Source organism: Dryas octopetala, chromosome 7 (genome assembly GCF_963921425.1).
Source record: "Dryas octopetala chromosome 7, drDryOcto1.1, whole genome shotgun sequence".
NCBI classification, from domain to species: domain Eukaryota; kingdom Viridiplantae; phylum Streptophyta; class Magnoliopsida; order Rosales; family Rosaceae; genus Dryas; species Dryas octopetala.
In genome coordinates, this window is record NC_141372.1 from 15,251,903 (window position 1) to 15,279,420 (window position 27,518).

General features: G+C 35.5%; 2 protein-coding genes across 8 annotated transcripts; one reads left to right on the forward strand and one right to left on the reverse strand.

The window, feature by feature from the left end:
- The first annotated feature begins 773 nt into the window (after positions 1 to 773).
- LOC147280017 (phosphatidylinositol 4-phosphate 5-kinase 8-like) lies at positions 774 to 15,520 on the forward strand. 5 transcript variants are annotated; one of them, XM_086250217.1, is made up of 11 exons: positions 774 to 824; positions 1,143 to 1,208; positions 2,364 to 2,507; positions 2,642 to 3,709; positions 4,417 to 4,584; positions 5,885 to 6,050; positions 9,409 to 9,519; positions 9,621 to 9,808; positions 11,586 to 11,740; positions 14,080 to 14,251; positions 14,986 to 15,520. In XM_086250217.1, the coding sequence occupies exons 3-11, from the start codon at positions 2,491 to 2,493 to the stop codon at positions 15,263 to 15,265; spliced, it is 2,325 nt and encodes a 774-aa protein (XP_086106343.1). In that variant the 5' UTR covers positions 774 to 824; positions 1,143 to 1,208; positions 2,364 to 2,490; the 3' UTR covers positions 15,266 to 15,520. The 5 variants fall into 5 exon arrangements, with proteins under 5 accessions (XP_086106343.1, XP_086106345.1, XP_086106344.1 ...); XM_086250215.1 differs by lacking the exon at positions 774 to 824 and adding an exon at positions 884 to 1,035; XM_086250216.1 differs by lacking the exon at positions 774 to 824 and adding an exon at positions 945 to 963.
- Positions 15,521 to 20,076: 4,556 nt separating this feature from the next.
- Positions 20,077 to 26,721, reverse strand: LOC147280018 (arginine/glutamate-rich 1 protein). 3 transcript variants are annotated; one of them, XM_086250885.1, is made up of 6 exons: positions 26,555 to 26,721; positions 25,664 to 25,884; positions 24,681 to 24,777; positions 24,268 to 24,549; positions 21,368 to 21,587; positions 20,077 to 20,516 (listed from the first exon to the last, which is right to left on the reverse strand). In XM_086250885.1, exons 2-6 carry the CDS (start codon positions 25,794 to 25,796, stop codon positions 20,250 to 20,252), a joined length of 999 nt encoding a protein of 332 aa, XP_086107011.1. In that variant the 5' UTR covers positions 25,797 to 25,884; positions 26,555 to 26,721; the 3' UTR covers positions 20,077 to 20,249. The 3 variants fall into 3 exon arrangements, with proteins under 3 accessions (XP_086107011.1, XP_086107012.1, XP_086107013.1); XM_086250886.1 differs by lacking the exon at positions 24,681 to 24,777; XM_086250887.1 differs by lacking the exons at positions 25,664 to 25,884; positions 26,555 to 26,721 and having other exon boundaries at positions 24,674 to 25,656.
- Between the last annotated feature and the right edge of the window lie 797 nt (positions 26,722 to 27,518).

A 27,518-nucleotide genomic window follows, 5' to 3' on the forward strand; every position in this document is an offset into this window, starting at 1 on the left:
GGTCTCTCACAATTGTTAAAAAATTTGTCCCTTAGGAGAACATTTTATTTATTTTAGTCCTGTCCACCTAAGGAAAAAATTTTGGGAGTCAATAATTTATCTATTTAAAAAATTACACATTTAAGGTGACGGTGATTATCCTCGGACACATTTATCAAATTTGTTAATTAGAAGAACATATTTGTATTTGTATTTTGATCAAATTTTGTCATCAAAGTATGGTATATATGTATACATGTAAGTATCTAACTAGTTAAAAATACATCAGATTTAAAATTGATCTAAATTTGAATAAATAAAATATAATCACTTCATCTCTCTTTGATTCTAATACTCTAAATTAGTTTTTATGACTAAGAAATAATGAAATATAACTTATACTTTACTTATAATTTAAGAAAACATAACTAAAATGATTTAAAATCATCACTTAAAAAAATTGTGGACCAAAATTGAATTAAGTATGAAATAAGTAGGCCAAATTTGTAATTTCCTCGAATAATGTAATATCAATAAAAAAAAAAAAAAACACAGAGAATAATATAGTAGTTGCTGTGGCTGCTCTCTTTACTTTGACATGGAGGAAGAATCTGGTGAGTTGCAACTTGCACGTACCTACACAAGTCACATGGGCTACGGAAGAAGACCAAAACGAATCGAATCCCCACGTGAAGGGTTTGGTGCACCGCGACACACCCAATCTTAGCCCAGCCAGTATGCTTTTCGTGGCGGCAGACATTTATGCTTAATGCTTGATGAAGAGGGTGTGGATCCCGCGTGACAGATGTGTGACACGTGTCTAGATTCGAACAGCGGAATCAAGGGTCTCTCTCTGTCTGTCTGTTCACTGTTGTTGCCCTTTTTCCATTTCTCAGGTGGAAAAAAGGGAAAACCAAGTTCAAACCGAATGATCAGTTTTTAGAGAGGGAGAGAGGAGAGAGTGGTCAAGAAGTGTCAATTCAAGTCGGTTTCCACTTTTCTATTTTTGTCAAAAATTCATTTTTAGCTTTCTTTTGTCAAAATTTTGGGGCAAAGGTCGGTTTGAATTTCGGAATTTTTGGTGCTCTTTATTGCTTTTTTTGGCTCTGAAATTTTTTGGGATTCTTTTATTTATTATTCATTTTTTTTTTCTTGAAACTCAGTTCATTGAGAGTTTTGGGGTCTCTTTGGAGAGAGGGATTGGCTTCAACTTTTAAATCTAAGCCCAGGTGAGCTTATGTTATTCCCCATTTAAATCACTATTTTTTTTTAAAATTCATTTTGTTGATATTAGTATCAACATTCATTACTATATATAAAGAGCTTTAATTTCTCAGGTTTCTGTAGTTGGGCTTTAATGCTTTCCTAATGTTATTAGGAATAGGAGTTTCACTGAAATGGGTACTCAATTATTGTCAAGAGCATTTGATATGTGTTAAGCAGTAACCCATAAAGCTGAAAATTCCCTCTTTTCTTGAAGTTGATTATTGCATTTGCATACCATTTGAAAAACTTCAAAACTATGATCTGGTTAACTACAGGATCATGTTCTTGTTGTAAGATTACCGTCAACGAGAAAATGGTTAGCTGTATAATTTATAGTTTGGGCAAGTAGCAGTTGGCATGCAGTGCTACATCTTTGGAATATGAATTATCAGATTACTTGGAAGCTTTGCATATAACTAGAATATTAGGAATTCAAGTTCTATGTTTTTTGTAAGAACTGTTTTTGTACAATTAAAGCATGCTGCTATTAGTATTCGTTTGGAAACTTTGGAAAATTTGGGGGTGGAAACTACCTTTCAAATACGAAGGTGCATTTTATTGGTAGTTTGTTTGGATTTTTCTTTTTATCATTCAAATGATGCCATATGGTGATGTTAAGCAGGATATAGATCAATGATTTTAATTTGGAAGTAGATGATTAGGATAGCAGGTCAATGTTGGATTTTTAAGTTTATCTTGATTTTTGAACTTACAAAAAATTCTTTTACATTAATGTTTTAGGGCTTTTTGGTTAAAATATATTGGAATTGGATGTGTTTGTTGATTTAGCAATTGGTTGATTGAGTTTCTGCCAGCTCCAAGCCATCAAAGTTTTTATAGATGAGCATGTTAATCTTTTAAAACATATCTCATAATTTAAGACAAAGAAACGAATTAGAGAAACTCAAAAAAGATGCTTAACTTTTCCTTCACCAGAAGCCAGGATGCAAAAGAACAGGCATAAGAAAAATGATGCTCTCTTTTTTGCTTTAAACGAATAGAAAATAGAGCATCATTTGAAAATAATATCCTGCATATAAACAAATGTGTTATCGCCTTTATTTGATGGATATGTTTTATGTTCAGAGTCACAAAACCTGCTTACTGCTTTTATATAGATGATGAAGGTGATTGAAGAGTCTATTTGTTATTCTACTTATGGATCTGCCTAGAGTTAGAAAGCCTGTATGAGATGAAGTTTGTGAACAATATCCAGGACGAATGAATTAGTTATTATAGGCTGTTATGGAGGACACTGAAAGGTAATAATTCTCAGGTTATCCGTTTCTCTCCTCCCTTCATTTTCCAATGTAATCAGGTTCGATAAATAATTTCTTCTTCTTCTTCTTCTTTTTTTTTTTTTTTTTTTTTTTTTTTTCTTTCTTCGGTGGTTTAGTGAGAAAGCCTTCTCAAATAGAGACGTCTATGTTGGAAATTTTAAGGGAATTCTGCCACATGGTAAGGGTAAATACACATGGTCTGATGGAACAATCTATGAGGGTGACTGGGAAGAAGGAAAAATGACAGGTAAAGGGCAGATAGTTTGGACATCAGGAGCACAATATGTGGGTGATTTCTCTGGTGGTTACCTTCATGGTTATGGCATCTTTACTGGATCTGATGGTACCTTTTACCGGGGTTCCTGGAGGATGAATATTCAGCATGGGACTGGAAAAAAGCAGTATTGTAATTCAGATACTTATGAAGGATCATGGAAGGAAGGAGTACATGAAGGTAGTGGTAGGTATTCTTGGAGTAGTGGGAATACATATATTGGGTGTTGGAAAGCTGGGAAAATGTGTGGTAGAGGGGTCATGAAATGGGCCAATGGTGATCTTTTCAATGGTTTCTGGTTAAATGGGTTAAGAGATGGGTCTGGAATTTATAGGTTCTCAGATGGGGGATATTATTTTGGAACGTGGAGTCGGGGCCTAAAAGATGGAAAAGGAACATTCTATCCAGCTGGAACTAAACATCCGCCCTTAAAGAAATGGTGCAGCTCTCTGGGATATGATGATGGAAAGAGTTTGCTGTCTGGATCATTGGTAAATTCAGAAGAAAGCAAGGCTAGACCAAGTGTTAAGCGCAGTTTTTCTGAGAAAATCTCCATTGGTGGAATTTTAAGAAATTCAAGTCGTATATCACACAAATCTATGTCATTAGATAAAAACTGGACCCATTTGGATCCTGCTAGAGAATTTAGATCTTACGACTCTTTACGCACATTGTCCCATACCTCCGAGGAAAGTCATCATGAGACACAAGATAACAACAGTTTTGTTTACGAGAGAGAATACATGCAAGGGGTGTTGATTAAAGAGAGAGTTAGGAATTATACAGAGATGTCAAAGAAAAGTAAACAACGGAATAAAATTTCAGTGAAGGAAGGAAAGAAGTCATGTATTGACATTTTTGGAGGCCATAGAAGCTATTATTTGATGCTTAATCTGCAACTTGGTATCAGGTAAATCGCTTGACCCACACCTTTGTAGTCTCAAACTATTAATACTTATGTGCACAAAAATGACCATTTAATCTTCAATATCCTCTTTAGTTTGCATTCTACAAAAAAAAAAAAAAAAAAATCCTCTTTTAGTTTGCATGTTCACATGTGTGTTTGATGTTTCTTATTCCATGTGTATTCACTGGCACAGAGCCCTCAATATTTTACCTGATGTTTGAAAATTGAAAATTGAAATTATTGACTTGGTGGAGCATTGGATTGCATAAGCATTTGGCTGCCAGTAATGTGTTAACTTAATTTAATGATCCTCAGGTGGCTGGATTATGCCATATGTTATCCTCTTTGGTTGTATGTTTTTGGAATTGCTAAGTTTTGGTCATGATGATGAAGGTACAGGCTAAATCTCTGGTTGGTCACCTTTAAAAAAATGGAAGTAGAAGGAAATGGATTTTCAGGAGAGTCCATTTGTGCCATTTTTATTTTTGTGTATAAGTTAACAATTTAGACCTATATAACATAAACTATCACTTTGAGCTATATTTTTTTTACCAATAAGAATAACTTTCAAGCAATATATATGATGATTAAATAAATTTGAACTCCCAGATGAAATCTCAGTTTAATTGGGCAGATCCATTCTCTGCCAAAGTATTATAATTTTGATAGGAATTTTTACACTTACTAAATATTCTGTTTGAAGTTCACAGGTACACTGTTGGGAAGATCACACCAGTTCCTGTACGTGAAGTTCGATCTTCTGATTTTGGAGACCGAGCCAGAATAAGGATGTATTTTCCTAGAAAGGGATCTCAGTTTACACCTCCGCATTATTCAATTGATTTCTATTGGAAAGATTATTGCCCTATGGTCTTCAGGTAATAGTTGCCTTATGCACATTGCCTAACCTATGAAAGTGAGTGAGATAAAGCTTTCTGCATTTGGATTGTTTGGTTTCTAATGAGAGCATATTTGTCTGCATAGGTCTCAATGAATGGAAATCCTAAAATGTGGATTATTATCTTTCATCATAATAATAGATAAAGTCAATCCCCAGTTTCGGTTTTGGTTGATCTGTCAGACTTTGTTTTTTGTTTTGTTTTTGGAAAAGAACTAATCTATGAAACCTCACTTATGAAAATTTTTTGGTGATAAATGATAAGGGTAAATTGGTAAAATACACATATGTCAATTGCAACAGTTGTTGTCTCAACATTTCTCCCTCTACACATGTAACTACCTGCTGTGCTGCTACTAAATTTTTTTTCTGTAATGTCCTAACAACTATCAGCCACTCGATCACTATTAAAGTCATTTGAGTAAATTACATTGATTTCCAGGTACAGAGACTTCCTCCATTTTTTGAAAATAACACTAACCTTTTCTGTCAGTGGACTTCCGCAGAACTTTTAGTACTGATTATATAATAATGAGGTAAGCATGCGATACCAATCTACACCTAAAGATTCCCTGACCTGTGGAGTCACAAGTAGCCCTTAGGTCAATGCCCAACTGTAGTCTGTTAAAATATAAAGTAATTGTTGGGTGTTGACTGAAGTCTAAATAGCTTAAGTTTTTGGGGATAGTGGTAAACTCACAGAATCGAATATTGTATCAAAGAAAGGGGTCTTATTTTCAAATCTCTGCTCCATTGCACTGCCTCCCTATTTAAGTCAAATATATCACATGTTGTGCCCCACAATCAGGGGGAACTTGGGTTCACACATGAGGGAGAGTGTTAGAAAATAAACTATTATTGGCCCACTTCCTAATAAAGCTTTTGTTAACACTAAAAGATTGGCAGATAATGGCTCTTTCACAAGAAGGCATAATGGTTCTTTTTCCTTTGTGTTGTTCTGAGCCTCTGACCGTGAAATGTTTTTCCTTATGTGTCTGACTACTGGCTTTGGTGCTTTGAAGCATATAATAATTCTCATTACCTAGTATCATCAAAATCATAAGCGTTCTCAACGTTCTCAATAGTTAATTTTCTCAATTTGATTCATTCTTATGTTTTTGTTTACTTGGTGTAATATGCAGTATATCCTTCTTCTTTATGTATTATATTTGTCTTTATCATATACACCTTGTAACCTCACAAGTATATGTTTCTTCTATATCCTATGCAAATAAGCATGTTTGAATCTCTTTCTGCCTAATTAAAGAGTTGCATTTCAGGAATTTAAGGGAGATGTTTAAATTAGATGCAGCAGAGTACATGATGTCCATTTGTGGTGATGATGGCTTAAGAGAGCTTTCTTCCCCAGGGAAAAGTGGCAGTATCTTCTATCTCTCTCATGATGATAGATTTGTGATTAAGACTCTAAGGAAAACTGAACTCAAGGTTTGAATATTGCAAACCTCTATGCTAAATTATATATAATGAGTTCTTTATACTCGAAGTTCCACGCACCCCAAACAGTTTACTTTTCGTATTGAATGAACTTAGCAGTTGGCTAACGATTATCAAGATGCTCCATTTTATTTTTTCTTAATAAAACCTTTTTTAGTCTGAATTTATTTTTTAAACGGTAAAAGTGGATTCTCAGTATATTTTTATCAACTCTATAGGGCTTACATTGTCTGTACTCTAGCTCCCTTTCTTGACCTTTCGGATAGTTAAAAATCATAAAATATGATAAATTGATGTTTACATGTGTCTGTACTCTGTAATGTATATGCATTTATATTTGTGCGCTTGCTGGAGAACATACCCTTAAAAGTTATTTTACTATCGAACAGACAGACCGAAAGAAAATTTAGTCCTATTTCCACCCATTTAAAAGCATGCTGATCTTCCCAATCTGAGTACCTCTAGTAGAAAACAATAACAATGTGTTAATCGAAAATTAAACTCGGTATATGGGAAAATGTTGGAATTTTGGAAATGACAATCTCTAATTTCCTTGTTTAGTATCATCAAGAAGGAAATCTTGAAATTCAATGTTAAAAAAATGTGGAATTTAGAGGTTATAAATTAAATAGGTGTCATTTCCAAAATCCCAGTATAATGATATTTAAAAAAAAAAAAAAAAAAAAAAAAAAGTGACCCATCACCACAACGCCACCCCACCACAACCAAAAATACCACCATCTCGCTTCCCCTGCTGCCACAACCACCATCGCCGTCATCGTCGTCACCACCATCTTGTCACTAGCTTCCCCATTGTTGTCACCCCCACCCCACCAACTACCCCTGCCTTGCTTCAGTTGCTTGCCCCTCCCCCACTGTAACTACCACCACACCCCCTCCATTGCTGGCATCGCCACTTCCATTCTGCATCGACCACTGCCACCACCACCATCGTTGCAGCCACCGGAACTGGCCCCACTACTATGATCTTGCTCCCATAACGCTCACCTTTGCAATCACTGTTGCCGCAACCACCTCACCACCTTCCTTCCACTAGCCCCGCCTCTGTCCCAGCCTCTATCACCTCACTCCCACTACCATCCCAACCGTTGACACCACCACCTCACCCCCTTCACCACCAACTCCACCTCCATCGTCAGTTTTGTCACCACCAACATCACCGTTAGCATTTCCACCACCACCACCTCTACCACTAACATTGCATTTAAATTCCACCATGCTTAATAAGTTGGCCAAACAAGATCTTTTACAAGTTCCAGGGACTTTAAACTCCATTCTTTCAATTTCGCAATTTTGAAATTCGATCGTACTTTCAAACTTCCTCATTCAAACTCACCGTAAGAAGCAACCTGCAGAAAATTGGAAAAATCCATAAGCAATCCTTTTCTTTTTTCTTTTCTATAAAGTTATTATATTATTTTTGTTTTTTCAGTTTACTAATAATTTATATCTTGTAAGATGTAAATTTATCCTAGAACTATAATACATCATGACTTGACCAACTCAAGTTGGTTAGAGAAGAGAGATCTTATTCTGCATATTAAAGTACCTTTGTGAACTTTCACTTGTTTATTTTGGGTAATGAGGAAAACCCTCATGATTCGCCCCTTATCGGGTCCAAGATCTTATGTAAATCTTGGATATGTAGGAGTTATATATGAGTGTTGCGCTCATGGGGGGGTTCTACTTAGGATGTTCGAGTTTACATCTCGCCCTATGCATACCTTTTACCACTGGGCCACCTGTGCTGGTTGAGAATTTGCACATTTTACTTGCTGAAAATAGTAGATTTGTTGGATCGGAAAACACATGCTAGGAGTTTTAACGACTAGTTTGAAAATATTCTTCTTTGTGGGGCTAAATTAGATTTTTGTTCTTTTAGGTCAGTTTTCAATGATTTGAAGGGATCGTCTCCAATGCATATTCATAGCTACGTTAGCAATTGTGTCCACTGAATCATAGGATCCACTAACTGTTTCTTTTATGCCTCAAATTGATGTGGATGAGATTGTAAAAGGAAAATCATGAAAGGAAGGTTTTCATTTACCATATGTCTGGTGGTCAAAGGGTGCTATTGATGTGGAATTGCTAGTTTCCTTTATGTTTTCAAGGGCTTTAACTCTATATAATAATTTCAGATAGGTCAGATTGGAGGGGTACTCCTTCGTAATCTTTGTAGGAAACAAATGGAGCTTTGCTGAAATGATCACATTATTGAACATGAATGGACTGGTTCTTGGCATGCTAGTTTTAATTGGACCTCTGGATTCCAGAATTTTTTGTCTGATTCTTGGCAAGCCAGTGATTACATGTAGCTCATGTCAAAGGGAACTGCAATCCCACCATTTTCAGTCAGAAGGTTTTTGTTGGATTTTTGTATTATCTTCTGTTTCTTTATCCCTTTAAAATTGAATGTGAAGATTGTAGCTGTGAAGATATTGAAATTGATGGGTTGGGAAATGCTAATATTTTTTAAAAATAATGCATTTGTTGGAAGCTGCTGGGGAGAGATTGTGGTAAGTCAGGATGAATGCTTTTCCTGTGTTTTTAGATCGTTAGTTACACTATGTAATGATTGTATTTGTGAAGGCCATAGCTCATTGATTGAGGAGGTGAAAGAAAAATGAGTGGTCAAGTTAAGGCTTCTGCGACCTGAGTTATTGGTGTTGCATTTATTTGATATTTTAATATCTTTATATCCCTGTTGCTTCTTACTTGAACAAAATGATCCATCAATTCCATATGTGTTTGTACACTGTCCAGTAGCTGTCCGTTTAAGGCAGAATTCTTTTAGGGAGGCAGGGGTAAGCTAGGTGATTCCAGCAGATTGCTTTGCAATTCTAAGTGAAGGGAATAGAATGATCTTTGAGGACTGCAAAAGGGGTGGTGTGGAGGAACATTGGGAAAGAGATCTATTCTGGACTTCTTAGTGGGAGTGTATCAGTTGAATATAAGGATTTCTACTATTCTTTTTGATTGGAAGGTCGCTGTTTGTTAGCTATGATTTAGCCTAACTTTTCTTTGATTTGTGTGTCTTTTTGGTTGTAGTGTAGTTCTGCATGTAATTTTGGGGTTGACTCCGTGTCCACTGCTTGCATTTATTTATTTATTTGTGATTAATAAAAGTTGTTTCTTTAAAAAAAAAATAATAATAAAAAATTCCATATGAGTGTTTAGATTCTTTTTTTTTTCTTCTTTTTTTTTTTTTAATCTTTTTTTTTTTTTAATATTTTACGAAATACAAGTTAATGAACTGGTACTTCTTTCTAGTCCAAGTTTGGGAAGGATGTTGAGATGAATTATGATTCATTTCCTTTTTCCTGTGTAGGTTCTACTCAAGATGCTGCCTAGCTATTATTGCCATGTTGGAAAACATGAAAACACTCTCATAACAAAATTTTTTGGGCTCCATCGAATAACATTAAAAGGTGGAAGAAAGGTACCTGGCTACTTACCACTCTGTCAGATTGCCCTAGTTTCAGTTCTGCCTTGTTTGTCACCTTTGATTGGTGTGGCTTCTTCTATATGCATTGTTTTCAGGTACGCTTTATGGTCATGGGGAATATGTTTTGCACTGAATTACGAATTCATCGTCGTTATGATTTGAAGGGTTCGACTATTGGAAGATGTACAGATAAAGATAAAATTGATGAGAATACCACATTGAAAGATCTTGATCTGTCATTTGAATTTCACATGGACAAATTATTGCGTGAATCACTTTTTAAGTAAGTCCTTTTAAAACTTTTGGTAGTGGTGCCAATATATCGAATTTCTGATCATTTTTTTTTTTTTGAATAAATAATGAATTCATATCACAATGCTTGAGGAAGTATCATTTCTACCATAACCCGAACCCAAAACTGCTTCATGTTATGTTATTGTTTGTTCTTTATTGTCCTTTTGGATTTGATTTCTTCCCCCTGCCCCCTGAATTTATTTTCTTTTTATATGTGATGTAGGACAATAGTAAAAGTAGGGAAGAGAATATAGAGATCCAGATTCACTCCAGCCTTTGGCATCACACCAAAAGTGTATTGGAATCACTCCAATAAAAAATAGAAAAATTCCGGCATCACACCGGCCTTCGGCATCTCACTGAGGGTGGCTTGGAATCACTCCAAGTCAACTCGTGCTTCACACACAAGCAGAAAAATCTGATTTCTTTCACCATTAACTTCTCTCAAAGGTTACAAACCAGCCCTTTTATAGAGCCATTGATACATGAACAATAAGACCCACATTAATACGCCTAGGAATTTTAAGAGACATAACTCATAACACTTGATGCCTTGAACAGGTGACATAAAGAGACTCTTCATGTGTAAATTGCATTCATTAAATGAAAAAAGACTCTTCATGTGGTGCTTGGAACTTTGATGGACTGATTTAAAATACTTTGAACTTGGCTCCTGCATTAATATGTCTCTTGGATTCCATACATCGCGTGTCAAAAAAGCCCTTGCGAAAATGCAGGACGCGTGATATTTTTTTTTTTTCATTGCTCAAGCATGTTACTGGATTAACTTTATTGATCATATTATTAAAAAACTTCTGTAATAACTCAGTCCTGATCATGATCTTCCACTGATTGTCATGCTCTAGTTCTCCAAAACCACTCACAAAGAACATCCAAAATCTCCTGATATAATGCTCTGATCTCCATTATCCAAACTAGCTGCTGTACTGCTAAGAATACTTCAGCAATATTTGGGAGGGTTATCGAAAGTTCCTCTATGTGTTAGGCTACCTTTATAGATACATGTCCACCACTTGTTTCTCTTTCAAGTCCTCTGCATCTGGATCTTTGAATTCTGACATATAAAGCTTGCCTTGAGGAAGAGCCAAGCTGGTTGAAGAGATATTTCAACCTCAACCCTAAATCTGAATCATTCACCTTGGTACATGCCAACTGTGTAACCCTTCGAAATCACTTCTTCGGCTTGATGATATTTAAGTGTCAAACTGCTTTGACATCTTCCATAGTTGATTAAATTATTAGATTTTGATTTAGTTTCACGGGGAAGGAAGGTGCTTGAGGTCTAGTTTGACTGAACATTAGGAAATGTAATGTGAAAAATGCATTGAATACTGTCCTCATATCTTAGGTTTTGACTGCAACTTCCAATAATAATCTCATAAGCTCTTGTTAAATTGATAAGTTGCAAGGTGATTTTAGATTTAAGATAAAAATGGATCCGAAATTAGAAAATCTATTTTTTTCCCTGCAATGTTCATTGTTGTTTTCCATTTAAATACACTACTTATCAGTACTATATTGCTATTTTATTCTTTAGGTAACGACATGCTTGAACTTCTTTGTGAAGTCTAAATATATCTACAGTGATACACGGTGTATGTCTTATACCATAGATTCACAGCTCATAGATTATGTATTCATCCAAAAGAAACTAAGAATTGTGTTCTACTTGTCACTGATTGTCTGAATAAGTTCTTCCACATTATAATCCACTGCTGGAATCTTTCTCCCTCTTCATTTTGCAGACAAATATCACTAGACTGCATGTTTTTAGAATCTCAGCAAATTATCGATTATAGCCTTCTGTTGGGACTTCATTTTAGAGCTCCTGAGAATCTCAAGGCCTTTTCACAGCGTCCTAGTACAATGCACAATCATGAGAGTTTACCTACTGGGGATGGTAGGCATCTCTTTCTGATACAAATATCTTACAAAATGAACTAATTTTTTAATAATTTATTCAGGTGCTGTGATATCTTATGCATTTGGTGATGTGGATATTTTTCTGATTAATGTGCTTTTTTATTTTTTATTTTTTCCAACATCTCAAAATATCCAGTACAGTTTTGTGCCATACTGTCTTCAGACAATAGTCACTCTAAAACACACACTATACAGGTCACTCACAGTAAAATGTTACGCTCAGAATATAAACACAAAAGAGGACTGTATCAAAAGAATACCCAACAGTTGTAAGTAACAAGTCAATAAACAGCCTAGTTCTCATCAGTGTTTAAAATTTCAACTAACACACTGATATGTTGAGCATGTTGACACCAATAAGGGAGTGGAAGGTGTACCCTTCCACAATGTCATTCACATGTACGCGATTGTCACCAGGATGTCGGTAATTTTGGTTTTGGAGGAAATTTGAGGCAGTGAGCCTCATTTCTCTGATATTTTCACCAGAATTTTGGTATATGTCAACTGAAATCTTCTGGATGTTTGAGGATATTTATTTTTGGGGTAATAGTGTGGGCATTGCTTAGCCCATGCAAACCCTGTTCTTTAGGTCATGATCTGACCACGTTGGGGCTGATGCAGCTAAGGCCCAATGCTCCCGTGAATGTCATTTAATCATAAAATGAATAACAGAAACAGGTACATGCTCTGCTGACTCAATATGTGGTTCATGGTGTGCAATCCTCCACGGCTGAACAATAGCTCCTTCACATAAGGGCAGACTTACAAGTATGCATCATAGTTAACATGCTAGCATAGTCCCACATTGCCTGGCTACCTTTGGAATATGGCTCCGTTTCCTTATAAGCTGGTTTTGTAAGGATAAGTTGTATCCATGGGTTTAACATGGTATCAGAGTAGGTGTAGCACAGGGATGGATCGGGTTCGTATCTGTACCATTGCATGGAGGGAGTGCTGAGTGAGAGTGTTAGCATAGTTTGCAATTGCTTAGGTACCTTTGGAATATGTAGTACATAAGCACATGGCCATCATTTCCTTGTAAGCTGGTCTTGCAATGATAAGATCTACCCATAGGTTTAAAATAACAAATCTTCTGACCATTGATTTTGAGGGCTAAAACCCAATGATTGAATCAGCTGTCTTTTGGTGGATGCAGTTAAATAATTTTCATAACTTAGAAATGGCACACACTTGAAGAATGAAGAAACTGTAAGAAATGATAGAGAAGAAAAGCAAAAGGGGCTAATTTGTTTTTGCCCTTCACTTGGCTTCTTAAGGAAGCAACTCAGTGAGGGATATGATTTAATTCAAACTAATGGCCAGGATTTAACAATTGATAAACACTAATGAGCTTACGTAACATTTAACACACATAAACATTCAAGACCATCTACATTCCTAGCTAATAACAGTTACCCAATAGAGATTAATAACATTCACCCAATAGAGATTAATAACATTCACTTACCCAATAAACTAATAGAGCTTCTGTTAACATCTATTTGAAATATAAAACAAGCCTCCACATCACATCCACATGTTTCAAAATACTGACACAGAAAGATATGAAACCCAAGACTGCTATGTGTCTGAGGCCAGTGCATGTCGTATATTTATCATGGATATACTATTTTATGGGCATTACATGTTTATTTGATCCATTATTTATTGGCCTAGCATGCTTAGAAATTTTGAATTTTGTTCAAAATTTCCATGTTTCTAAGCAAATTTGCCTCATTTTCATCCATTTTTAACAATTTTCACCTACATCAATATTTCCATTTCCATGAATTCGAACTACTGATATTTCTATGAACACTGACATCTTCATTCTTGGTTCTCATAAGCTCAGCCGCATACCTGGGACAATGTTTCCTTTTCCTCCAGCCAGTTTTCTACTAACATCAACCGAGTTGATCTTTGTTAGAAATCATGTCAGTTATTGAAGGGCATACTATAAATGCATTTGGTATTGCTTGGAGAACAATATAGATATTTACTGACAAAAAGAGGGATAAATCGTCTTAATATTTGCCAAGCTGACTAGACAATTTATGAGGGGTAGAAGAATTTTTCCGTAATGCATGAGATAGTTGCGTGCATACATGCATGTCCAGGTGTATTTATTCGGTATAACTAGTCAATCTGACAAATAAAACGGGAGTTAGCTGTATGTGTGCATACCTCCATGCTTTTGTGGATACTCCGAAATCACTGCATCGTTTTTGAAATCTACTTGGTTACTTTCTGGGCTGATTTTCTTTTCTCATATTTTAAGTATTGAATGTTTTTCAACTTGTGTTCCTATGCGACCAGCTGTAGTAACTTCACAAGGGGAGATTTTGATTCCTCCTAAAGGTCTTCTACTGGTAACCCATGAACCCGGCTCTGTCAGTACTGCACCAGGTCCTCACATCAGAGGAAGTACGTTGAAAGCATACTCTCTTGGTGATAAAGAAGTCGATCTTTTACTCCCTGGTACCGGAAGGTACCTCCTACTGTTCTTTGATTTAATTCTAATTGACTTGCAATTCTGTACCCATTTGGATCTTCTATTTCCTTGGTGTGTGTGAATTTGTACTAAACTTTTAGCAAATATTACATATGGAAAAAAGACATGAAACAAAACTCACGGGTTTGATTTCTCAAATCATTATAGAAATGATAAAACAAATATCTGGTTCTCCAAAAATTCTTTAAGCTATACTTTTAAACCCCATAACCAACCGTCAATTATCTAAATGATAAATGAATTACATAAAGTAATACCCAAGTGTTGTGGCTATTATTATGGGTAACTGTGCACTTTGCGTGTAAGCTCACCCGTGTATTGAGTTTATGGAAGTTTTTAAGGTCTTAAAACCCTTTAGAATCCACGGTTTTATTTAATACCTAGGCTGTGATATGGAATGAACATTTGGTAAAGCATGAAGAGGCATGATGGTATGAAGTGATTGCCAAGAAATGGAGTGATGATTTAGATTTCTTTGGTCTGTTAACCATGAGGACAGAGGGATTAAGGTTGAAGTGGGTTGGATGTAGCGGTGAAGTATATAAATAGCATTTTGTAATTGTAGAGCAGTTATAAAGTTAATGGAAAATTTCATAGGAACTGTGTGCTTACTTTTGCTTCCTCACTTCAACATTTCATTGTTGAATTTATTTTAATTCTGCCAGTTATTGAGCAGCATAGTTACTGTCAATTACTTGCATTTTTCTCAGGTTAAGGGTGCAATTAGGAGTAAACATGCCAGCTCAGGCCAATCATAAGCTTGGGAAGGATGAGGCTGACTCAACAGAAGTTGAACTTTTTGAGTTTTATGATGTGGTTCTTTATATGGGCATAATTGATATTTTGCAGGAATACAATGTGAAAAAGAAACTTGAGCATGCATACAAATCATTGCAGTTTGACCCTCAAACCATTTCTGCTGTTGAACCCAAGCTGTATGCCAAACGTTTCATCAATTTCTTGGAGAAAGTTTTCCCGGACCTACCGTAAATTTTTCTTCCCTCGTTACTGTTCATAGTCAGGTCTCATAGGAAAAGCTTTGTTTTTTTTGCATGTTTAAAGAACACCACGCAATTCTTTAACAATCATTTATTTGTAAAGTTATATATTCATAGATAGAAGTGCATCTGTTTCACTGTTTCAGTCTAAGAAAAGCAATATTCAGCACATAGAATCTATTTGTATTTAATAAAAAATGTCTCTGCCATTTAAGTTTTGTTATGAATGGAGACATGATTCCTATCACTTCACATGAAGCACTGTAATTTGCTTAGCTTAAAGAAGATGAGAAACTCTACAAATGTGATTGTGAACTTCCCAATTGAGTCTATATAAGCATGAAGCGCACCCTGCAGCGCCAAGTTTTTGATTTTTTACCTGAATAAAAAAAAAAAAGGAGTGCTACTATTTCCACTCATGTTTTATTTTCCTACCCACTTTTAGTTAAAATATTAATTACAAATTTGTCATTTTATTAAATGACCTTTAAGGACCCAGGATTTAAAAAATAATAATCCTAGATTTTTGTCCTCAACTCAATTAATCCATGAATTAAAAATGAAGAACTCAATTAACAGCATTCTCTTTAATTTTAATCCGAATGGATGTGAGCTTTAAGAATCCCGAAAGGGTCTTTATTTTAGGCTGCCCACTTTTAAGTGTCTCATACATCAAAGTTGTCAAAAGATTTATGTAATTTCCTCAGTTTCTGAGGCATGATGCCCTCATTTTCTGTTGGATTTGTAACTATGTATACACCTCTATTTTTTTTTTTTTTTTTTGAGGAATATGTACACACCTCTATTTGTATTGGCTTTATGCATATTGGAGATAAAAACTTACTAAATGCTTGTAATTACAGAATTTGTGTAAGTGAGTGTTCTGAAAATCTGAGATCCAAAGCCAACCAACAAAGCACACCTCAAGAAAACTAGATAAGGGAAGAGTGCACGTAGGATAAGATCATAAGAACAATGATTGAATGGTTGTATGTATTTAGTGAGTGAGGGGTTGGATTACAACATCAGGGGTAAGGGGATTTAGGGGTGGGAAAAGAATATTCATATTTTTTAAAATTATTTGAATTGTAATAAAATAAAGTGGGTAAAGAATCCTGACCTGGTGTAAAATCTTTTTGCATTATATCATGATGTGGTGTAAAATCTTATGGCGCATGTTTTCTTTCTTTCTATTTTAATTTAATGGATATCATACATAATTTCAAATTATTGATAATACATCTTGAAAATTACATCTATTGTCTTAGATAAAATAAGAGTTTGTTTACTTTTTTAAGTTCAAAATTCAAATGGATCAGTAAATGTAGTGACAAAACATGAGAGGTGTTGAAGAACATGACAAACTAGGTCCACTTTTAAGTTCTCTTGTCATGCGTTTGAACGCTTGCTTGAAATTGTTTGATAATTACAACCATTGTTCGTCAGTTATAATCCACAACTAAAAGAAAGTAACACAAATCCAAGTCTAAAGGAGAAAAAATTAAAGAAAAAAAAAATTAGAGATAACTTTTTTCAAACATCCTAATACCCGTGATCTAGTTAAGTGATATGAAAGATTTAATGTGTAAAATACATATAATGAAAGATAATAAAGGGTTTACGCTTGAAGATTTTCTGCTCTTGAAGTTGGATCGATCCAAGTTACAAGTCTTCAAGCCCTTCCTCTAGGGGTTTCGGCCTAGGTTGGTTCTCACAAGGACTTGAAATCAAGTCTCTCTAAATGCTAGTCCACACTAAGGAGGTGATGGTGGAAGAAGATCAAGGGTTGTGGAATTCACAACCCTAGGTTGAGAGGTGTTTGGAGGGAGAGAAAGTTGTGAGAAACTGAAACAAGAAGCGAGCCCTAATTCCCCATAGGTATTTTGACAATAGGGAGCCTTTTATAGGTCCATTGCCCTTTTCTTATCCCCTTGCTATGATGTTTAAATCATAGCCTTTCGTTTCATATCATTTTTCCTCTTTTGTTAAAGAGAAGCTCAAACTATTTATGATTATCTATGCAATTGACTCCATGCCTTTGACCAAGTCAAATGTGTTTCTCCTAATAAATCCATCTAGCTTGCACCTAACTTAAGTCTTAAGTTATTCATATTATTTAGCTACTTAACCTAAATAACCTAAGTTAAATTTAAATACTTCATGTCGGACTTGCCGGAGTAGATAAACAGTTGCCAAACGAGATCTCTCAAGCGTTCATCGTATTCTGACTCTTATTTTTAATACTTGGACGTAAGCCCTAACTTAAAATTGTGTGATTCAATTGTAAATCCAATGTTTTTATGTATTATTTTAGTTGTTTTATCCATTTTAACACTTTATTGTTAAGTTTGAGAAAGTCGAGTGTTCAATTTTTATTTTGAAAGATTTCGAAGTCAATAAGCAATGGTTCTACAAACATTTTTTTTATTCAGTGACAAGCTGTTGAATGATCTCTGCATTTTGGGTGACACAACGAAAAATTGTGATGAACATTTGGCGACCACTAATTGAATGGTTTAGAGTTATTTGGTGGGTTTCAGTCGAATAATTTCATATCATTCAACTCTGGTTTGTCAAATGAAATCGTGAACTGAAAGGAAAGCTTTGCCCAAATGTTATAATGTGAAATAATGGTGGAAAATAAAATGTCAAAAATTTCCTATGCAAACACATGGATATCTAGGTTGAATGAAACATGAGAAATAGCTAGTAGCTAGGTTAAGTGGTTACCCTTGAAAACCTTCTTTGGGATGAACCTAGAGATTCACACATCACTGGATGCCTTCATTCCATTTCGACAATGAGGGCCTGGAGGTATAGTTGAGTTTTCACCAAAACCATTTTCTCTCCTTTCATGATATCACCCTTTAGATAGCTCACACTACAAGCTTAAACAAATGATATCTTTAAAACTAGTCCACTTTAGAAGGTACTGAATGAATAAAGTAGAGATCTAGAGTTGCTAAAGCTCTAGCGTCTCTAATGGTTTTTTGGGCGATTCACTAGAGGTGGAGAGGATGGGAAATAATGAGAGAGAAAGAAAAGAAGAGAGTTGTGGCTGCACCTTGTTCCAACTAGGGCAAATGCCCTAATTTTCATTTTATAGAGGCCTTTGAAACCTTCCTTAGGTGGGTCTTGTGGCAAAATTATAGGATATAACCGATATACCGCCACGTGATATAACCAATCCAACGTGTAATGGTATTATTGGACGATGTATTTATATTTGTAGGGTATAATATTAATAACATTCACTCATATTATAACACATAGACTAGTTATACCACAAATCAATATATCGGTTATACATAATAATTTCTCTCAATAATGACCATTCATTCTCTCTTTGATTCTCATTCATTGGATTAAGGAATATCATATTTATGATGAAATATAATTGAAAATAAAATTCCAATTATCTTTTCCACCTACCATCTTTGTCTTATAGCAAAAGATGTTCCTTACTTTTTCTCATCCCTTGGATCCCATTTTCTAATCTCCACCTCTCACAACCTTTGTTATTTTCACCTTGACCCTCAATATTAAAATGCTATTCAAGACACCATGCCTTTGACTTGTTTTATGCAAGTCAAACTTCCAATACCCATTGGTTGCACATTTAATGTAATACTTATTTAAATGTGCTAAACACAATAACACATAGTCATGTGAAATAACAAATTTCATTAATTCATTCAAATAGTTGGAATATATTAATTAACCCTTTAATTAATTTTCCTTGTTCATCTCTAGTTCACTGCACATTCTATATGTGTGTGACTTTTAAGTTTCACTTAATTTGGCAGTCGTTTTTAAATCAAATTAGGAACTCTTTCTTAATTCATTCCCTTAATGACAGTTAAATTAAAAAAAACCCTCATACTAATCTCTGGGTTCCACAAGCCTCGATTGGAACTTAGCGATGTGTCATGATTACCCAAACTAAGCAAAATTTAGTGGTGCGAACCTATTCACTTATGAATATGCTGCTCTTTGGAGGAGCATTTGCAGCATCTCCCTAAGCCGTCAACAAAACTCCTAAAAAAGGATGCCTTTAATTGGAATGTTGCAGCAGAATATATATATATATATATATATATTCTGTAATGCTTGCTGCTATGGTTTTTTATGCAATGAAACTCAGTATTTTCCTTCTTAATTTAGCTTAGTTAGCCCTGGACTCTATTATGCTACTACCAACAATAAGCAATTAAATTGAACTTAATAAATTTGTTTAGCAAGAGATATAGACCTGCAACCTTGGTATTAATGGTATTAACCTCCGACCCAATTTATTTTGGTGTTAGTTTCCCACCCTCTTGGCCTTCCCACCAACAATTCCAAAATCAAACCCCAAAAAATGTAACCCATCCAACCAACCAAAATCAAACTCCAAAAAATGCAATCAAATGTTAGAAAAGAAAAATTAAAAAAATACAAACCAAGAACTTAATTAACCAAGGTCGAGAAAAGGGTGAGAGAAGAAAAAAGGACCAGCGAGGCCAATAAAGTCGCAATATGGAGGTTCCACGAGTGCTGACTGATAAAGTGGATGGAAAAGAAAAGATCCAATTATGTCTTCTTTTTTTCCCTTTTCTACAAATAGAATTGGAAGGGCTATTAACTATAACTATGAAAGGGACCTAAATGGGCCAAGCCTGGAAAAGCTCACGTTTGGAAACCTCACAAACAAGAAAAACAATGAACGTCAAACAGTGCCCAGGTTGCTGGTGAAGCCTAGACGGCAAACAAGAATAATAATAAAGTCCTTCATTTGTTGCACTTGTGTATTTCCAGATGGTATTCTAAAAACGGTATTGACCAAATACTCAACTTGGACAACTGAGAATTGAATCAATTGATTACATCATAATACCAAAAACTGTATTGGCCAAATATTCTCAGATTACAAATACAAACGCGCAACCAAATCCAGGACACATTTCAAAGGCACTAAGCTAAGTTCCATAAAGAATCTATTTCGATCCAAGAGCAAATGACAATTTCGGCCGGGATTTGTTCTTACCCAACAATTTCATTTGGTTTAACCGTTCTTCTTCCTCCTCTTGTTTCTTCCTTCGCATTGCTTCCTCTTTTTGTCTCTGGAGCTCTTCTAGCTCCCTGTACCGTTCCTCCTCCCTCCGCTGCTGCTCCAAAGCTTCCCTTCTTTGAGCTTCTTCTATTCTCCTCCGGTTCTCTTCAAGCATACCTTCCAGCTCTTCTTTCTCTTTTCGAGCTTGTTCCTGTAAACCAAACATCAACTAGGTAAACGTCCACATGACCGTACTATGACAATACACACAACATTATATATAAACTACTTTGTTTTTTTATTGGAGGAGGAAAAGAAAGGTGTCGCAGAATACAAGTGTCATCTTAACTAAAATTGTGATAGCTTATAATGAATACATAGCCATGTCTTCCCAAAAGACCTGGGTTTTAGATGCTTTCATAGAAAAGAAGAGCTACTACACCCTACTCCCCCCGCCCCCTTCCCCCCCCCCCCCCCTCCTCTCCTCCAAACCCTACCCCAAAAAAGGAAAAAAAGAAAAAAGTAAAAAATGTAATCAAGCACATTTTCTTACAGATAAATTAGACATATTGATCGTTTTACAGATAAATTATACACATTGAGCGTTTTGATTTTCCATGATCTTAAATAGACATACTTTGTGATGCTATTTCTTTTCCTTGCTTTGAGTAAGCTTTGAACTGAGGCATTGTAAGTTGAAACTAAGTAATGCTACATTCATCAAATTTGTTTAATAAATTTTCTTTCAAATCATGCTGCAGTGGTTTCAATTTTTCAAATCAGGGCACACTCTGGACCTCATTTACTCCTAACACAATGCTGAGATGCATATTGACACATCATTTGGTGACTCTAGTATCGTTGTGAAATCATCCTTTCCTGAACTACACAGGCAATTGTGTCCAATAGCGTGCAAGACCATTGGTAATTGCAACAATAACAAAAATGTTTTCAAGTAGTCAAAAGATTAACGGTGTAAGCATATCAAGATCAGATATTTATGTGCCTCCACAACAAGAGAAAAGAAGATGACAGAATCAAAACGGTAGTCTGATTATTTACCTCCTTGTGTCTAGCCTCGATAAGAGCTGCTTCCTTCTCTTTCTCAAGTTGAGCTGCAACTTCATTAAGCAGCTTCTTCCGTCCCTCCTCCAACCGCCTTTGTACTTCCACTTTAATCTCCTCGGAGTTCAAGCTCTCTTCAACTTTCCTACGAATTGCTTCTTCCACTCTTTTTGAAGTCTCTTCTTCTAGAAGTTTCAATTCTGCTTCTTGTTGTCGCCTGAGAGTACAAGTGAAAAAGTTAAGCAATAAAGTGGCCTCTCATATAAAGGGAGGGAATTCCGCACTTCTGATTCTGAATGTCTTGAGTTCAGACTTGAGAATAAATAAAATGCCAATCAACATATACTGCTTCCTTTTTTTTCCCCTCCCCTTCTCTCTCGTCAATATCTGACTACAATAAATGGCAAACTAACCTTTGTGTGGACAAAGGCACTATTTTTATGCTTATGCTTTTAAGGCATACCTCTAATGTATCCTGATCCAAACAAATGAGTTTCAAAACTGGTGAACAGTAGATAAACGATGCACCCATTTTGATCATCAAATATAACAAGTTGAACTATAGCAGTATCATCCTTCAGAAAAGCCTGTGGAGCAGAATGTCAAAACCTGCTGCAGTTTTAAAACTAATCATCAAAATACTTCAAATTTAAACTAAATACAGTTTAAAATATATGGCCGAAGTTTAGTGTATCGTGAGTATAATAAGCACTAAACCTATGACGAGACGGTAGAGGAAACATTCACAGGACAGAAAGGGAAGTTGAACACTTTTACTTGGGAAATTCAACGTTGATGGAGAACTAGCGTTGCAACATGGAAAAGTTGAGTAGGGTTAGAACTAGAAGCCAACTGAAGCCAAACTAAGGAATTTGCAGTCTACTAAATGATGCAGTGTAACTAGAAGTTAACCTGGAATTGCCATCAACATTGCACTCAACCTAGCTGTTGCCAGGGTTAGTTTCTAAGGTTAGGCACGGAGGGTACTTCTCTTCAGGATCTCCTAATCACTTAGGTCTCAGGATCTCCAAATCACTTGGGTCTACCACACCGTAAGTCTAGGGCACCAAATTAACTGACTAGTTTAATCAAAAAGAATATATAGCTCACTAGTGACTAGTGTTTCCCGAATACTCCAAAAATGAAATTGTGCAGAAAGATGATAGTGTCTAAAAGAAGTAGAAATCTTGACCAAGTACTGAAATTAATAATATCATCAGTTAAACCAATGATTTTTGGATATGGAGAATATCATGTGTTGACATGGACACAGTGTGTCCTGACACATCAACTCCCAAAAAGTTGGACATGAGGACAAACCATATGCATAGTTTGAGAGCATATTTCCTTGGAATTCACTAATTTCACATCACTATCATACCAGACGGTCTCAGCCCAATTGTAATCTCAATCTGCTTATAATTGTGTATGGGAGTAAAATTGTGCTCAACCCATCCCCGATGCTCCTAAAAATGCCCTTGATTGCATATTTGACAGTCATAAGAAGATTAACAATTGTTAGAATCAGAATAGTTTACGCATTTGGAATGAGCTGCATACATCCAACAAGTCTAACTAAATTTCACCGTATTGACTTCTGAAATCTAACAAATAGTTGCAGTAAAACTAAGTGATTCCCATAGCACATTTGGAAGAATTCCAACTCCTATTGGAAATCAAATGGAATGATCAAGAGAAAAGACAGAAGTCTCCATCAAGGACCACCCGTGCTATGATGCAAGTAGAAACACTTGTATACTTTCAGTAACAAGGGACCTTTTCTTCTGAAAAAGTATGGGTTAAAGTTTTTTTCTTGTATTTGAAAAAAGAAAAAGTAATTGTGATCTTTCATTTTACAAATAATAATAATAATAATAATGCATGCTGGAATTATGGGCCAGATAATGCCTATCATGCACATGTCCCTTTACTCAATTTAAACTAAATGATTAAAGATTTGATTATTACAACTTATATAATCTAAGATTGTACGTCCATATGCAATTAAAATTATGTAAACAAGTAATTAAGACTGCTTTTCAAGTAATAAACCCAGTTATACAAACATGCTACACTTTAAAACTGATACCTCAATACATAAATTCTGCATCACATATTTACCATACCAAAGTCATTAAAACACTTAAGCAACCCATTCCAGAAACAGATTTGACCAGAATTCATTGATTTAGTTCAATAACTGCATAAAATCTTCCAATGACCTCAAAAAATATATATATCTGTTATTAACAAGTATACAACAAATAGTTACTCTTTAAAGAAATTCATAGAATGGACTAACAAACAGGCTCCAACATTATTTTCTTTCTTTAAATACAATTTCAAGCCTCACATCACCGAGTAAAATCATAAAGCACTGGATTCTGATACCTTTGAAGTATTGCAGGTTTGGAGATTTGGTTCCCACTTCATGTTATTGAAGCTAACATTCTTTAGAAGTTAAAATGAATTGTGTGCATCCCAAATTTCAGCAATAAGAAAACAGCAGCCATCCTCAATTTCATTTTTCAAAAAAGTATTAACATCTAAAAATTAAATGTCAATAAGTGAACATGTACCACATCGTGAGGCTGGAAGGTAGAATAAATTCAAGTATGAACCCGCGGTTCTTCCCCTTGACTAACTATACAGTATCATTTCAATCAATTAAACTGAAAAGTAAGCATCCAAACCTAACAGAGTAACTTTCAAAAGAAGAACCATTCAAGTAGAAATAAAAATTCATAACTTACAATAATAATGAAAATCCTGAATTACATCTTCACCATAACTTAGAAAGGACTTAAAATTGAATAATCTACTCTAAAGATGAAATTGAAGAAAGGTCATAAGAAAAATGTATATGATAAAGAACTGATGCTAAGTAATTGATATACCTTTTCTTCTCTTCCTCTTCTTCCTTTCTCAATTTTTCACTAGCATTTTTCTGCTCCAATGATCCAAGATTTGAACTAGAAGATTTATGAATAGGAGACAACGAGGAGCTCCTACTTCTTTGTCTCTTATAACGCTTCAAAATTGGAGAACGACTTTTACGACGCCTTGGAGTTGGAGAACGACTTTTACGACGTCTTGGAGTTGGAGAACGACTTTTACGACGTCTTGGAGTTGGAGAACGACTTCTACGGCGCCTAGGGGTAATAGAACGACTTTTCCGTCTGTATGGTAACAAAATAAGTTATTGAGCAACAACCATTAAAATTGCACATGACTTCACATAATCAATAACTATCAAGCCAGTCCACCATGTAGCACAAAATATACAGAAACATGTACAGTTACCTCATACATTGTTAAGTATAACCTTTGTGTGCTCCATCTTTTATCACATGAAGAAGCAAATGTCACAATCGAGCAACAAAAGGACACCCAACGGCACCCATCACCTGCTCACTTCCCATATGATGGGAAGAAACTGAGTTCTTTTAAATTCTTAAAGTGCATGCATCCTTATATCGCTCTGACAACACTATATTTTACTCCACATATTCATACTAGACATTTATTCAATTATTTAGAAAGAATCAAAAACCGATTTTGCCAAAGGTCATGTGTCCATCAATGTTAGATCCAAATGGAGCCAACCATCAGATTTTATGACAATATCAGCAATTCTTTGACATTAGCATGACACCAACCAAGCCTAAAGTATACAAACCACAAGGGGTAGTAGAAGATCATCGGAAAAGAAACTCAGAACAGCAAATGCCAAAAGCATACCAAATGTAGGCAATGGAACTACCAATTCCTGTCCACTTGAAGGTGTAAAACAAAAAAGTCAAATATTAGTGATTAGCATACAGAATTTCAACTCAAAATAATATTTCATGGAACGGCCCCACTAAGCTTTGACCTCAACATCGCCCCCACTAGCTGTGACCTCAACATCAACGTAGGAGGTACTGGATAAGCTTGAAAGTAGATATTCATTCTCCATCAAAATAATATTACAATATAACAAGTTTGTCCAATGAAACAATGTTGTAAGCAAAGAAATCTGACACCATTACCAAATTCTTTGTCAAATATATAACAAATTACAAGCCTAACCAACCCCTTGTAACATGCAAGCCTACAAGTAAATAGGCTTCACACTAAAAAAAATAAAGTACCACCATATCAATAAGGAAGGATAAGAAGATGCGTACAAAGAAACCCGGACATTATGTAAATCCAAACCGTATGAGCGATATGTGACTCCTCAATCTTTCCAACTATTGATTGAGATTCAGTTAAATTAGCACAAGAAAGCAGGAATATTAACGGGATCACCTGCTATAAGAATATGAGGAATACGGAGACCGGCTTCTGTCTCTTCGGCTTTTCCTGCTATACCTATGCCCCACTGGAGATGGTGAACGCCTTCGCTTATAAGAAGGTGATCGTGATTGTGATCGTGCCACATCACGAGGCATCTCCTTTCGCCTCAACTTTAAGCTCCCACTATGAATATTTGAAACTTGAACACTTACAACAATTTTCACTACTTTGCCCTATAAAACCGCAATAAATCAATCATTATAAAGGGGTATAGAGTTACATCCCAGCTTCCAAAAGTAAGCATTAAAAAAAAGTTTAGTATATCATATCAGCCCATTAAACAAAAACAAGAAGATTCATCTCTAATGGTTCTTCAGTCTCTGAGAAAATGTAAGAAGAGGTAATAAAATGGAAATAACGAGTCCTAAAACGTTCATTCTATTCCAAAAATTAAGCAGCAATAAAGAAAACAAAATAACAAATAACGGTTCATTTAACAAGGGCAACAAGAACAACATTTTTCCAGCTGAAGAATCATAAATTAAACAAATAAAAAAAAAAAAAAAAAAAAAAAAAAAAAAAAACCCTGATTGTAGAGCAACGAAAACACACAGGAAAAAGAAAGGGCACAAAATCTTTTTATTTAAAACTTTCCTTATAATGAACTGATTAATCAACGAAAACCAAATCCATCAAATAATATATATAAATAGATCAACGATTGAAAACTTTACTGTCACTTAATCGCCGAGAAACTGCAAAGATAATAAGAAGTTATCATCAACCTCCGAATAACCATCCATGGAATAAAATTAGTTCGTTCGTTTATATTTCATATTCATGTTTGCTCGAATTTAGCAAACACCGACAGGGTTGTCGAATTAGGGAAAATTAGAATAATACCTGTGAAACCTTAGACCAGGTTGTACCTATGAGAACAGTCAAAGAGATCGGAAATCACCCACTTCTGCCATAAGAAGTAGCTAAACAAAACCCTAGGATAGAATATTGTATCAGATACTGAATATGGAAACCTAAGAGAGAGAGAGAGAGAGAGAGAGAGAGAGAGATAATTTGGTATTTTGATGAGGGTTAATAGTTATGCCCTTTATTTTATATTTTTTTTGTCTGGATGCCCTTTATTTTAAAGGGCTAATTACAAAATACCGAGGTTTATTGTTAATTTTTTAAATGTGGTGGGTATATATAATTTTCAATTTAAGTCAATGTGCAAATTGAAAAAAAAAATTAAACAAATAAAATATGACTCAATTACCCCCACTCCCAGCCTTGCCGCCCAGCCCAATCGTCCCTCCTCCTCAGCAACAGAAAATATTAATTTCCTACAACAACAAAAAAAATACTAATTTTCATTGTAGCTCATATGAGAGCTTCTCCAAACAAATCTCAGCACCTGTTTCAAAAATAAAACAAATCCAAGTACAAATCTCTGCACCAAAATCTTTGAAAATGTTCTCAAAATAAGTCATTTTCATATCTTCCCTCATAATCCTCTGGTACTCATCAAACATTGGTGTTCTCCTCCTCAACAAGTTCTTACTTTCAAACTATGGCTTCAAATTCTCAATCTTCCTCACAATGTGTTGCCGGGGGAGCCAGAGAGAAAGAGAGCAAGAGAGAGAAAGAGAGACGAAGCAGAGGGGAGAGGGGAGAGAAGGTCACCATCAGGGGAAGGAGAGTCGCCAGCGGTGGTGGGGAGGGGGATGTGACGAGGCTGGGGAGGGTGGGGGGACGACGGGGGAGCCAAAGAGTGAGAGCTAGAGAGAGAGAGAGATGGGGAGAGGGAGGGAGGGAGGGAGGGAGGGAGGGAGGGAGGGTGGGTGGGGGGGCGACGAGAAAGCTAGAG

What these genes read in the sequence shown, in the direction of transcription:
- LOC147280017 (XM_086250217.1), top strand. An exon ending in TAAGGAAAACTGAACTCAAG is followed by an intron (nt 6,051 to 9,408) that starts GTTTGAATATTG and finishes TTTCCTGTGTAG; the next exon opens with GTTCTACTCAAGATGCTGCC. An exon ending in GAGTTTACCTACTGGGGATG is followed by an intron (nt 11,741 to 14,079) that starts GTAGGCATCTCT and finishes CTATGCGACCAG; the next exon opens with CTGTAGTAACTTCACAAGGG.
- LOC147280018 (XM_086250885.1), bottom strand. Translation starts at nt 25,796, where the DNA reads ATGTGGCACGATCACAATCACGATCACCTTCTTATAAGCGAAGGCGTT. An exon ending in TCCTCATATTCTTATAGCAG is followed by an intron (nt 24,778 to 25,663) that starts GTGATCCCGTTA and finishes GGAAGTGAGCAG; the next exon opens with GTGATGGGTGCCGTTGGGTG. An exon ending in CAAAGGTTATACTTAACAAT is followed by an intron (nt 24,550 to 24,680) that starts GTATGAGGTAAC and finishes GTTACCATACAG; the next exon opens with ACGGAAAAGTCGTTCTATTA.